This window comes from Pygoscelis adeliae, unplaced genomic scaffold, assembly GCF_000699105.1.
Source record: "Pygoscelis adeliae isolate BGI_AS28 unplaced genomic scaffold, ASM69910v1 Scaffold122, whole genome shotgun sequence".
Taxonomy (NCBI): Eukaryota; Metazoa; Chordata; class Aves; order Sphenisciformes; family Spheniscidae; genus Pygoscelis; species Pygoscelis adeliae.
The window spans coordinates 1,989,503-2,003,486 of NW_008824358.1; the positions used below are offsets into that span (position 1 = coordinate 1,989,503).

Sequence of the window (13,984 nt, forward strand, 5' to 3'; positions counted from 1 at the left end):
TACTGAATCTACGCAATGCGTCCGGTGACTTCATCTTTAATTAATATTGCTTGAACAACCACCGAAAAATGGCTCCAAATAAGACTGGCTCTACAATACTGCGTGATAACACGTTCCTCCTTTGAATCTGATATGAAAATGCCCATTAGGTACAGCCACAATCCTCCCCATTACAGACCTGTCAGCAAAGTCTGCTGGCTACCTGGGGATTTGAGTGGTAAGGGGCATGGAAATAGCAATATCAAATCGCCCCCGTAACTCATCCCAACCTGTGGAGTGAAGGAAGTCACCTCTGCTCTTGCTCTCACACCTGGCTCTGCTCAGGTTAGCACAGTGCTTTCTCCACTGTCAACATGTGGAGCAAAAAGGAAATGTTAAATGTTTCCATCCATTTGGGATTTTGTTTGCCTAATATATCATTGCTGTCCCAACACAGCGTTATCAGACACAAAGCTGTAGTTCCTGCAACGTCCAACCTTCTAAGTTTCTTCAAGAATTTCTGTTGACTTCAGCTGCACCACAACGAACACTATGAGAAGGAAACACACACACCCGCACCCCTCCCAGAACAGGCACTTAGGAATACGTAGGTGGGATTAAAATTAAGCAGTTGGGAACCTTCTGACTAAATATGGGTGCATCTAATGAAATTAGGCATGCACAGTCTTAGCAACTCCAGGAAAAGGGTGAGTTAACTTGCTTCTTGGATGGAGGCAAGTTTTAGGAACTTAAGCCCCAGCTTGGTATTTAGCTGCACCCAGCCTCAGTCCGTGAGCAGAAATTAAAAGGTGTTTGCGGGAGACACAAAGCTGAATTTAACCAGCCAACTCGTAGGCTGGGGAGGGTATAGCTTCTCTTTCAGAACCCCAAAAGGCCAGCAAGTACCCCGTTTCCGTACCATCATTATCTGGTAGGCTTTGCCATGCTGTTCTCAATGCTATCACTTACGCAAAACTCCCTCAGCACGTGCATTTATCATCCAGTTGAGAATCGCTAATCTCAGGTTTAGTTCTCTTTCTTTTCGGAGGTGTGTTTTTACACCCCAAACGTTCTCATAAACAGCTTTTGTACTTTGTTGAAAACAGCTCAGAATCTGCGCGCTATGCAGTGCAATCTAGATGAACAGATTCACAGCTTCCCTCTGAATCACGTGAAAACCAGAGAGATTAGACTGAGGAAAATGGACTTCTTGCATTTCTCATTTTTTGATCAGTAACAGAAAAAAAGGGAAATAAACCAGAAGCAAGTCAGTCCAGAATATTCCCTCATTTTAGATGGAGAGCTTCAGACTACAGCTGAAGCTATTAATTTGGTATACAAGGGAAAGATGGCATTTAATTCTGTTTTTTTGCTACGACTTAGTAGTTTGCGAGAAGAACCCTAACAAGATTTTTGTTTAAATGACGTTTAGATAACAGGCTTTTTAAAACCATGAGAAAGGACAGCCTGTGTTTAGAAAAGTGACAACTCATCAAAGCAGAAACAATAGATGACAATGTGACTAACAAGAAAAGAGGAAAATGACGCAGAGAAAAGAGCAACGCCCACAGCATTAAATACTATGGCCACTTACGCTTTTTCCAGAAACGCGTCCCTTGACATGTTCTGTGCCAACAAATTTGTTGCCAAACTGAACACTTCATCTGACCATTCCTATAGAGAGAAAAATTGATTAAATGAGGCTTAGTTTGGATGTTTACTTACACAAGGAAAAATATTTTTGAAAATTATATCGTTAGTAAAAAGTGCCTAATTAAAGTCTGAACTTGATTTTTCCAATTACAGCTTCCTTCCTCATCTGTGAGACCTGATTTTCTTATGCTGCAAAAAATGAAGACTGTTACAAATATTTTTTAAAAAGATATCTTATTCCAATGTATTAGGAAAAAAAAAAATCATATGGATAAATGTCTGATGCAAAGCACATTCAAGTTTGTGGGAGATGCAAAATAAATGCCCCAGAGAAATACATTTTCTATTGTGTTGGACACTGTTCTGGTTGACACACTAAGGATTAAAAAAGGAGCCCCTTACCACCATTCTCGTAAAATGAAGCTGAAATGGGCTTAAAGCCCTCTGAAGACTGACAGACCCGACAGGGTGGGATACAGACCATACCACAGTAAGTCCCTTGCTCCAACGTCCCCTCTTGTAAGAGTTCGTTGCGACAGCCTCCGCATCACTCTCTCTACAGACCATGAAGTAATTCAGACAACAAATATCATGCCTTATCTTTTATGGTGGATACCGAGTTAAGAACTGTAACTACTGACTCTGTCTAAGATCTTATCAGCCAACATAAGAAACACGCTTAAAAAAACCAAACCAGTAGAAATATATAGGAATAAATTTAAATTATTTTGATATACCGGGAAGAAGATGCAACTGCAAACAGAAAAGCTCCTCTTTCCCCTACCGTACATCCTTACACTGTGGTCCTATCCCTCGCTAAATTATTTTTCCCTCTTGCTACCCTGATGGAGAGAAGAAACGTCCTCCAGCTGGTCACGGGACACCTCCCTTCTCCGCCTGCAGGCACTGCTCTTCCCATGGCTCTCCCTCACTTTTCCTCCCTTGAGTTTCCTGACTTATTTTTCCTCATTTCTATGCAGATTGCTGAAGTCCTCCTCTTAGGTCTCTGCCCTTTCCCGGGTTCCCAGCAAGGCCGATCCATGATTATAATCCGAAGTTTAGACTCTCACTGCTCGTCCTGTCACTTTCCTCCCTTGCAGGTCTCTCCTGCAGCTTTTCATCAACAACTTTGGCGTATTTTTCCTTGCTAACTTGGTGTTTATTTGCAATCTTTAATTGCAATCCTTTTTAATCACAACTGTGGTTTTGGATTGGCTTTGTTTCACCCCTTTAAAAGAAAAGAATGAAAATAAACAATGCCTTTGCAAACAATGTGATTTTTTTTCTTTTTTTACTTGATGAAGTTTTCTGAGTTTTCTTTGAAACTAAAGTTGAGTTGCCTTTCATATCAGTCCAGATCCAAAATTCCCATCGCCACATACCCTCCCAGATGCGTACTCTCTGGGAGGTATTCCCTCTCCTTGGCTCTTTTTTTTCTTGAGGAAAAGTACAAAAAAAAGGCGATTTCATTCTGACAAAAATTGATAAGGATGTTGACTTCCAGTGAAACAAATGTTGCTACGTCACTTTGGAGCTCACGAGCTTGGTTTACCTAAAAAGCCTCAAGTTTCTGCATGACTAGGTGATCAGTTTGAGAGAGGTTCAGAAGTTATAATTTTTTATATGTTTTTTTTAACGTGCTAAGATTTGTTCCCGAAAGTTATCAGACCTTGTTCCTGAAACCGGTCTCGCACAGTCGCTCCCAACGAGGAAGAGATAAGGCTACCTATATGCCCACTGTTACATGAGCCTTTGATATCCTTCAACCACCAGATCCTTAAGTCCACCCCATTTACAACCTCACACCTAAGGAGCTGAGACAACGCATCTCCCTGTGACTGGTACTTCTGGCAGAGAAACCTTCTTCCCTCAGACACAGACTACTTGTTCTGGAGGTAAACCACTCTTGCTGAGATATTCCTCCCCTCCACCTCTCATGACCACTTCAATTTTTTTTTCTTTACTTGTTTTTCCTTCTTAGGTCTAATTTGAAAAAAACAGGGGTGTGAGAAAGAACAAGAGAAGGAGTTGGGTTCGTTAGCAACACCACTGCTTTGCTGTGACTTTTGGAACAAAGAGCGTATTAAGTACAGCATCTTTTTTTCTTCTTGGCAACTCATTTTTCCAGGCTCAGAATAGGCTCATCTTGTAAACACTGCTTTGTTTAGGCTCTAATAATAGCAGTTAAAACTTCTCCCTGTGACACCAACGGCTGCAAAGATTAATGGCAACGTAAAATATCATTTAGAAATTAGGAAAATATGTTGGCTTTTAACACATCTTGATAGACTTTGTTTTGATCTCGCTGATTCCGCTGAGCTTAAAATGGAAGTATTTTGTAGAAAACAGAAGTAGGCCGCTTCAGGAGTACCCCACACCCCAGCTCTTCCTTCTCTTTGTCCGAACATTTGTTGACAGGAATGTAAGGGGAACTTGGTTATTATGTGCCTGTCACAAGCATTATTTATATAAACAGTCTTGCCATGTTCCTTTGCTAGCTTTTCCTGGCTCTTCAAGCAATCACATCGCTCTTGCCAAATATTCTAAGGCCTACCTGCAGGCTGAGCCATTTCTAACGATACAGGTGCCAAGTCAACAAGTCACAAGCAATACTTGCTCATTGCCTCTTCCATTTTAGGGTCTTCATTCCAGCCACCACTGAGCCGCAGCCAAGAAACCAAGATCAGAAAATAATCCAAGGATCACGTCATCTTTCCAGTCACTGATCTGAACCCTCAGCAGGAGGGAAAACAACAGCCCTGAGCACAGACCCGAAGAAATAAAGGAGATGCTTTGGACTGACTTTGATGGGCTTGCACCAAGCTGTGAGCCAAGATGCGTCTCGCCGCTTTAGCTACCAAATGGTTCCGTTTCCTTGGTTTTGCTGCATGGTACAGAGTAAAGCCCATACTCTAACTCCGTGCATGATGCGCTCTGCAGCCGTCCTTACCAGCAGCAGCGATTCCAGAAGGCAGCACTCGGTGAGAGCGCTCTGCGGGGTAGAAAGCTGTTATGTGTAGAAAGAAAACAGCCTACTGCGGAAAGGTTATAACAGCCTCTGAATCACCACAGTAGCTGCAGACTCCTGTGCAAATGCAATACAAAAGGAAAATATAAATCTGGGTATTTTGAAATAGGACTGTACTAGCGCCAACAAACTTGTGTGCAGACTGGAAGCCTCTGATCCCGTTCGGTAGCGAAGAAGCCAGCCTTCTGACATTCAACTCCAAGCAAGTCACATCCATCATGATAAGAGCTCCCTGAACTCGATCTCCTCTTGGCTACATCCTGTTACACTAATTCATATTTGTATCATTCCTGTGAACTTTACTAACAAATTATTTAGCTGGTCTGTGCTTCGGCAGGTAGCGTATAAGCAGCAGTTCATTTGGAAATCTGTTGCTCAGCAAGTAATTTCTCTCCTCTATTACATGCATCAGGATGCATACCGTAAGACATTTATCTCAACAGAAGAGATGAGACTTTTTTCATAAGAAAAGACAGCACACATTCTTGAAAACACTTCCTTCAAATCAGAACTGACTACGTGTGAAGGCAGTGTTTCTCGCACATTTGGTTTTGGTGGGAGGTTAACAAAGCAAGCTGCTGAAGTTCTACACTTTCGGCAACCTTCTGAATTTTATTTTAAAAAATATATCAAATGGACATGAATTTATATGGTTTGTTTTACCATTTTATTATACTGATCAAGCTCTTAAATATGCCTAAGAAGCTGGAAAAATAAAGACTATGCTGGAAAGCATAGTATAGCACAACTTGTGAATCACCTTTGACTACATAATTTTACTTATGGAGGAATTCATCAGCTCTTAGTGATGGATCTGATCCAAAGCTCATCAAACTGGGGAAAAACGGATTTCCTTGAGCTCTGGGTAGGGATCTGTATGGCCAGGATGGACTAGAGTGGTGAGAACAGAGTTGGCATGAGAGGCACAAAAGAGAGCGAGAGGAAAGAGATGGGGAAGATGGGATGTTTGCTGTTGAAGTTGCTGGAGTTGGGAAGAGAATGAAATACTGTAGAGGAGACACAGAGGTTCACAGGTTGTACTTCTTCACGTTGGGAATGGAGACAGAGAAAAAGAGCACCCACTTAGAATAGGGTTTGAGAATAAACTTCTTTCTTTATCCTGGCTTCCGCAGTGCTATGTTGGTGGATGCTCACAAATCCTATCCCAAGACAGGCACAGGCACACCCCTCTGAAAATAAGCAAGCACTGTATCAGTGCTATTTCTCTTCATCATCAAGACGTGTCTAGCAATCTGCCTTTTAGACCAATACCTAATGTATTTCAAGCCGCCTTCTTTGAACAAATCAGCTGCTCAGTGCCCTTCTGCTCATCACTAATGTACTTTAAACATTAGTTACTTTCTCCTGAAGGAATGAATGCACATAAATCAGTACATCGTGACTACATCATCATTTCTAGCTCTTTATTGAGTTCACTTAGAGCAAGTTGAATAGCCCAGGGCTCATATTTTCATAATTTTCCCACAACTTGGCCAGTGGATGTGATGAACACAGTTTGTAGCAGAACAGGAAGCCTCTTCTGCAAAGGAAGAAAACCCCATAATTGAATAATTTTAACTGCCTCACTAAGACTGTTACAGTTTACTTTGCCTTTCTCCTCCAGGGGAGGACTGGTCGATACTTGTCACACAACTTGAAAAATAAGGTATCACAAATGAAGGGTTAATCTGAAAAACATTCATGCACTGGAAAGGGAAAGGTGGGGGAGTTTTTCATTGGCACTTGCCTTCCCTGGAACATCAGCAAAAGGAAGGGTCAAAATTTGCATGTGTGACGTTGAAAACGTCTTGTATTTACACGCCTTCTCGGAGCTCCCTGATGTGCTTATTTATAACGACGCCTCTGAGTCACTACATGGGTCCTGGAGATGATAAGGACCAGATTCTGTGGTCTGGCTCATACAGAGTTGGAGAACACGTTAAAGAAAGAAGGATTTTTAGATGCATTCAACAGTGACCAAACTCTGCTCTCACTGAAACAATCAGGATATTTAGCATGATTTCAGGGCAAGCACAGCTAATCTGCAATGCTGTGAAAATCCCATCCCCAGGCCACAGTGCCTGACTGATAAAATATGAATCTATTTGGTCTACTGCATTTACAAATAACAAGGAAGACGTAGATTCTTAGTGACTCAGATCGTAGGAGTTACTCAGGATTTAGAGCAGCCAAGCTCTTCTAAAACATGATTTTATCTACAGTATTTTTAAGGTTCCATTACCAAACAGAAAATGGCCCTAAAATACCAATTTCTGCACTGTTTTAGCAAACAGATTATGGTTCACCGATTGCTGGCTAGACAGGAAAGAGAAAAAGAAGGACATACGCTTCTGAGTCAGGTGATTTTCCCTCTTCCTTGGTAAGGGCTAACAAATTTTGCTGGTAAAGCTTTAGCATACCTTTTCATTTTCCATCATATGCTTAGTTTTTTTTTTTTTCCTGAAGAGTTGTTTCAATCGTTTTCACTTCTGCAATGTTAACATTTCTTAATCACCCCTGTAGCGTATAGCGGTGTGTTTTCAAGTCGGAGGACAGCACTTCCCTCTCAGCAGTCCGTGGACCACCACAAACTCATTCTGTTTCTATTCTTTCATATCAAAGAAACAGCTGAAATTGTGTTTTTGTTGAATTGACCCATTGGCTAATGAAGATCAGCAGATACAGAAACCTGACAAGAAAAACCTATATCCTCCCAGGTTAAGGCTTTCATCCCTTGACCTTTTTTAACCTGGTCTGACCATCCTTGTTGCCTGTGAGGTGACAAAGTAACTCCTTACTGTTGTTAAGTAACAGCAGTCTACAGAGAAATTATCTTTTTAGTGCAATCTAGTGGACTCAAGGATGCAAACCATACAAAAGTGTGTACTGTGTGTGGTTATCTGGTGGCTGTCATCAGTCCATCTACATGAATGGAAGGGGAAAGAGGAGTAGCTTTTGAATGTCAGTTTGGAATAGATAAAGCAAAGAGCTCCCATTTTATTAAACACAATTGAGTCATATAGAAATTGGAAGAAGGGAAAAAAACCCAAAACATGTACTAATATCAATTGTAACTTGCTTGTGACACACAACTGTGTTTTACGTGGGTGCTGCAGAGAAATGAAGGGACTGTATACCTGCATGGAAAAAATACTTTGCCAAGGTAATGACGTTGACGTCACAATTCTTATCGAGGGCTATCAGCAGACAAAATGCAATGCTTAAAATTAACCTTTGAACACGAGCAGAAATGGTCATGTGTGCAAGTTAAATTAAGTGTCTGACTGCTGACACACTTGACTATACAAGGTAGAGCTGTAGATTCCCACTACTATGATATAGGTCAATCTTAAGAAGTCAACACTTTACAAAGTTTGTTCTCACAGATGATCCATGATCCGCGCACACTTAGAACAAACATAAATGGGTGATAACTACTGAAAGACATTGATCTGTGTTTGGAGAGTCACAGTATACATCTTGTAGCTGAGTAAAAATTTGTGTGTACCGTTATTTTCACAATGCTTATTTGGGCTTTACAAGCAATGTTCTGAAGATGAGCACACATATCTGGGGAAAAAAATTGTGGAATTAACTCCTAGAAAAAAAAAAAGATTGCATATTTCTTCTTTGGTATTGAGCAGCACAGCCCTATAGCAGAATTGTGTTTCATTTCATAGCCATCTCTGCTTTTATCTCATTTACCCCTATCTCAATACTTTAAAAACATTTTCATTTTATATGACACAGATGAATGTGTATTACCTTTGCTATATCCTCTTGGAATGCCACCAAGTTCAAGTACGATATATTGACCAGGTCTGGACCATAGACAACAGTTATCATTCGATTTTCCAGTCGACCTCCCAGGTTCCCAGCATCCAAGAGTTCGCGCAGTTTGGGATCCTGCAGGTAAATACATTACAAAATAGTTAAAAATCTTTTCCAAATACTTATACTAAAAGAGGTGAATATTTTTGCAAATACTTCCATTTTGAAAACTTGTGTTATTTTGAACATTTTAAACATGATGGCACTAGGTTCTGATCCGGTTAATTAGTCATTAAAATATTTAAAGTTATTAACCCAGAATAAAAAGAAAATCACTACTGTAAATCCTTCAAAGCCTTTGAGCTCTGTATCGGTACAGTACAGACTAAAAGTTGTCCAGTTGATGGCTGCACATTCCTGTTCTCAGTTATTTTTGCCTCAGAAGTTAAGCACACATAAACTGTTTTGCTTGTCAAAATAACACAGTCTGTCCAAAGGCTACTGGCCTCAGCAGAGAGATTCGCTATGATTTTAATGGATTTTAGATAAAGCTCAAAATGAGAACTTAGTTTTTCCTAAGGAATTAAGAAGACTGTATGGAATTAACTGTCTTAAACAATATGAAATGAATAATGGAATTTTGGTGATTCCTTCCTCTTTCTTCTTCATGTCCAAAAGGCCATGCATTATTTAAATTATGAGATATATTCCATTTCTGTTTAGTTTTTAGTCTTTTTTCTGGTTTATATCCAATATAGAAATGACTACATAACATTTCTGTGATGGAAAGATATATTCAATTATTCTTATCAGCTAACGATAGCCTGAACCTCAGCTTCATTGGTAGCATAAGCATGCGAGAAACAATTTCAGGTTATTTTGCAACTCTACTAGTTTCTATTAGGCTGCAGTATTTCCAAGAAATGCACTCAGTGTTTTTCAAACTAAGAAAACTGCTTGGTCCTTGGCCTCAAGATGAAGTTTACAAAGGCAAAGACAGATGAAAAGAAGCCTTGCATGACTGAATTCAATCCTTTGAATACAGCCAGTCTAATTTGAAAGCTCAGGTTTCCTAAAAGGCAAGATTTTTCAGTCTGGTACAAATACTAAGAAACGGCCAGCAAATAGTATCACTATGGGATGACAGGTTCTGTGCAGAGATCAAACGATTTCAAAACTGACACAAATATATACTGCAGTTTACATTTCACTCTCACATGAGCCTTTTTTCCCCACTGTCTGCATATGTTTAGTGTTTATGCTACTGCTTAATATTTAATAACTTTTGAGTAAGAATCTAAATCTCCACCGACCGATACAAATTAGGTTTAGTGTAACAGGATGATAAGCTTAAGATGATGAAAAGGGTCATTTTTCATGGATCTCTCAGGAAATCCTATATCAACAAGACCTCAGCCTAAAGGGCATCTCCTGACTGGTATCACATCTGCTTGTAGGCAATGGAGTTATGCATATGTTCACCAAATATTTCACAAGGTTTAGGAGAGCATTTTGAAGTATGGCGTATTAACTGGAAAGAAACTACAAGGCTGTCTATCATAAAACGCTGAGCCTCATTAAATACTGGGTATGATGGCAAGCGTTGCAGGAAAACAGACAGAATAATCCTATTTGAGGGTTCTGTAAAGAAGGAATATGATTGTGCTCTGAGACAAAGAAGATTTTGTGGGTAAACAAGTTAATGACAGGCTTTCACATAAGAGAAAAACAGGAGAGAGATATGAAAGTAGTAGTTGCATTCTAGAGGCGGGAATCTGAAGGAGAAAGACCAAGAAATTGTGTTAATTTACATCTAGGAGAAAAGCTAGAGAAATGCCCTGAAGATGCTAAGTTAGCGATGGTGTATTACTAGATGGGTTACTTCCTCTTTTATTTACAGGCTGTGTAATTTCTCTGGGAGATGAGAACACATCTGCTTTTTACTCTCTACCGTTTCAAACCCAAAATCAGACTGATAAAGGCTTCTGCTGAGGGGCCTGTCTGGGAAGAGCATCATTCTTTCTGAACTCAAACTGAACAGGATTGTCTATCTGGTTTTATTCTCTTTCACATATTTGTCATTCCTTTCTTCCTTTCCCTGGCTGAACCTCTCGCTCACAGTTTCACTCTTGGTGATGAAATGCAATCGTAGCAACAAAAGAAGATAACCTTCTTCCTTCGTATTTGTAGTCAGCTGTAGGATGTCTCTATGATGGATCATACTCTAGTTAGTCGAAGATACGCATTAGCCATGCATCACAGAATAAAAAAGAAACATATTTGAAATGGGATGTTTTTCGAAAGCAAATTCATCAAAAGAGAAGTTATCTGGGACTGGCTCAGTAAGGTTTTTAGAAGGGCAGAGTAAGTGGACAATCAGGCAATGCGAGTATGAGTTTGGTCTTCCAAATCGCAGTATTTTTCTCCAGGTTTTGAAGGCAAAAAATTATACAGACCATCCTCTCTGGGTTGTTGGGTTTGGATGAGTAAAATGCTGAATTCTTCTATTCTGTTTAAGATTGTCTAACAAAGTTTGAAGCACACAGTCCCTTACAGCAATACGTTACCTGGCCACCATCCAGCACCTATTAATAAAGGGCATACGCTGCATATCCTGGGCTATCTCAGTGTAACCTGCAATGTGCTCCACAGACTTAAAATAGATACTTTTATTATAAGTTCGGTGAAAGAGAATAATTTTGATACTAACAGGATTCACACCCTTTCTGACCCCTGCCATGGGTGTACTTGCCCTTTAAGGGTGACAGCTGCATTTCCAGTTGTCAGTGACAACTTAGCCCTTAACTGATGATCTAGCGCATATTCTTTGGTCCTTAGATCTGAAGCTCTCAAACTTAGATAGCAAAGCACACTGTCAGCCCTTCACATTCCTCACGAACAGCTCTGCTCCCTTATTACCACACTTAGCTGCAAACACTACTAAGGAGATGAGCAAAATATCCTTTATCAAAATCTTGAAGACTATCGAAGCTCTGTGAATCAAAGCCCTTTTTAAAACGTCAGCAAGTTTTCCCATGGAGATGATAGGAAAGCACATGGAAAAAACCAAGCAGCAAGACCAAATTTAGCTTCTTTTATGTAAATCGGATTATTTTGATTTTGATAATTCCATTTTGAGGAACGAGACTGCACGTCTGCTGCTGTTTGGAGCTGCATTTGATATACTGGCTCACGAGCGGACAGATTGGTTTTTGGCGTAAGCTCTTTGCTAGACTGGGGCCTTTTTATGAACATATTGAGCTCGGAGAGACATTCAGAAGAATTGTACCTATTGCATATTGATTATAGTCATTTTTCAAACACCTGAGCTACTGAAGCTCTATCATGTTAGGGAACATGCCCATGGGATGCTCAGTAAACAGCAGGCTATTGACAGTGCCCACGTAACTCATCAAAGTTCTCTTTGTAGCACAAAGATTTATCAAGTCTGATGTTTTCTGGCAAAGCAGCATCCTTTTGCTTCTTTTACTCAAAAGGTCTAGGTGTCAGCTTGCTTTTTCCCTTCCACTAAAGTCTAGCAGGAGCTTCAGCTCAAGGAGTGGAGCTGCCTGAAGGCTTGACCTGAAACCAGGTCAGGAAAGCCAGTGTTTCTGCTGGGACGCCTCTGTGGTTAAAGGGCTGACAGATTCCTGGAGGGAGATGCAAATTGTGAGCAGGCAAATACAGAGGAGGTGACAAGGATAGTATTGGCAGCACAAACAGCTTCAGAATCCATTAAAAATAAGATTAACCACGTCCAATTGAGGCGAGAGTTGGCCAGAGGGCTATCCACTCATTTGGTAAAAAGCCCTCCCTATTTGGTTTTGCTGTCTTGACAAAACTATCAAAAGAAAATATACCTTAAATCAATCCAAAACAGAAATAGAAAATAGAAAAAATTAGTCAGAAACTTGGGGAAAAATATAAATAAAAGCTTATGGAATTCCTGTAATATTCATGAACAAACGCTGAATAATGATGTTTTGTTAGAAACCAGGATCCTGTAGACAGATGGATAAAAATAGATTCCAAAACTTTCTCCTGTTGTATTTTCCTTTCATTGGAAATCATAAAAATAATGTAAACTTAAAGAAGCTATTCAGCCACATTAATGACAATCTCCACGAAGACTGCTTTCAGCTGTGGCTGGTGTTATTAAAACGTAGCTCCTAACACTTAAATTCCAATTAATGTGTGCTCTGCGCATTACAGTAAATGCCATAACATCTTTTAATAGTATCCCCATCTCTTTTTTCTGAAAACTTGCAACACACCATCTGTCTGTGAAAATTTTCTGTTTTTTTAATACATTGCCATACGTATATATATAAAAGGCTGCCATGCAGTTCAGTAAAACTCAAACACTGATTCAAACATGCCAAGGTTTCACCTCAGATATAACGCACTACCTTTTGTTACTAATGCTTCTCAAAGCTGCCGCACCATCTCTGAGAGCAGCTGTCTCTGATCCCAGACCTACATCAAACAGTGAAAGAATCTGTCCGATGCTAAAGGTTTTCCTCGGGGTTTAATAGCTACAGGCAACGTGAAGGCCAAACTGGATGATTATCAAAAGACTCAGCCAGAACTTCTGGGTTGCTAGAACAGCTGTGCAATTGAAGTACTACGGGAAATTTTTTGGTGAAGACATTAATTTACAATGCAAACAACCTAAAGGGGTCATTATAGACTAAACTACACGTATAGACTACATGCAGTGTGTACTAAATTATCTATACACATTCACCCCTATGTGTGCAAAATGTCATACGCTCCCTGCCCCCAAACAGCTATCAACCGAAATCATTTTCTCATGCATCTCATGCAGTAAAACACTGTCTTTAAGATGTCAATTGAGTCCTACTGAAGCTACAGGTATGAAAAGCATCCCAAAGCCTCCAAAAAGTAGATGTCTACAAAAAAAAACCACCCAACCCAAAACCCCCAAATAAACCTCCACCAAACCCTATACGCAAACTCCTGTGTTTATCAGCTATTTACATTACTTCTGTCAATCTGACTTGCAATTTCCAGATGCTTTCTGTTTCTGGTACTAAAAATATGCCATGCTCCTTCCTTTAAAACACTGTATTTAATGAAGCAAAAGTTTCAGTAAAGCAGGGTTGGGCAGAACTGTACATTTTGTCGTAGATTTTTGAACTATATTACATAGCTATATGGGTACTTGAGAATTCCCTAGACTCTATATCATAATCCCAAATTGTTGTATTTGTGTCCTGATAACTTCAGGACCAGAGAGGTTCCAAAAATTGGCATCAGAATTTCATCTTAGTTCCTTGCTCTTCAGAATAAGATTTCCAAGCATTCAAAACTGCATTTATATTTTTCTAGCTCTTTATGTATCACAGGAGAGGGGAGATGGGGGGAAAAGAAGGGTAATTAGATAGCTACATGTGCACAGTGTTTTCCAGGAAACACTCAAGTTTGTGCTTAAATTAAACGAAGAACCTTGCTAAAATAGGACCTTACATTGTGACTCTGTCAAAGGCAAAACTCCCACAGATTTTCTTCAAATAGAACAAAGTCTTATCT

General features: G+C 39.9%; 1 protein-coding gene across 1 annotated transcript in view; it reads right to left on the bottom strand.

Moving 5' to 3' along the window:
• The window catches only part of PLCB1 (phospholipase C, beta 1 (phosphoinositide-specific)), a 311,317-nt gene that overhangs the window by 154,068 nt on the left and 143,265 nt on the right, over positions 1–13,984 (bottom strand). The window contains exons 3-4 of the mRNA XM_009319577.1: positions 8,426–8,566; positions 1,574–1,653 (exon numbers count right to left, since the gene is read on the bottom strand). Of these exons, the coding sequence (XP_009317852.1) occupies positions 1,574–1,653; positions 8,426–8,566 (221 nt within the window). The remainder of the gene's footprint in view (positions 1–1,573; positions 1,654–8,425; positions 8,567–13,984) is intronic.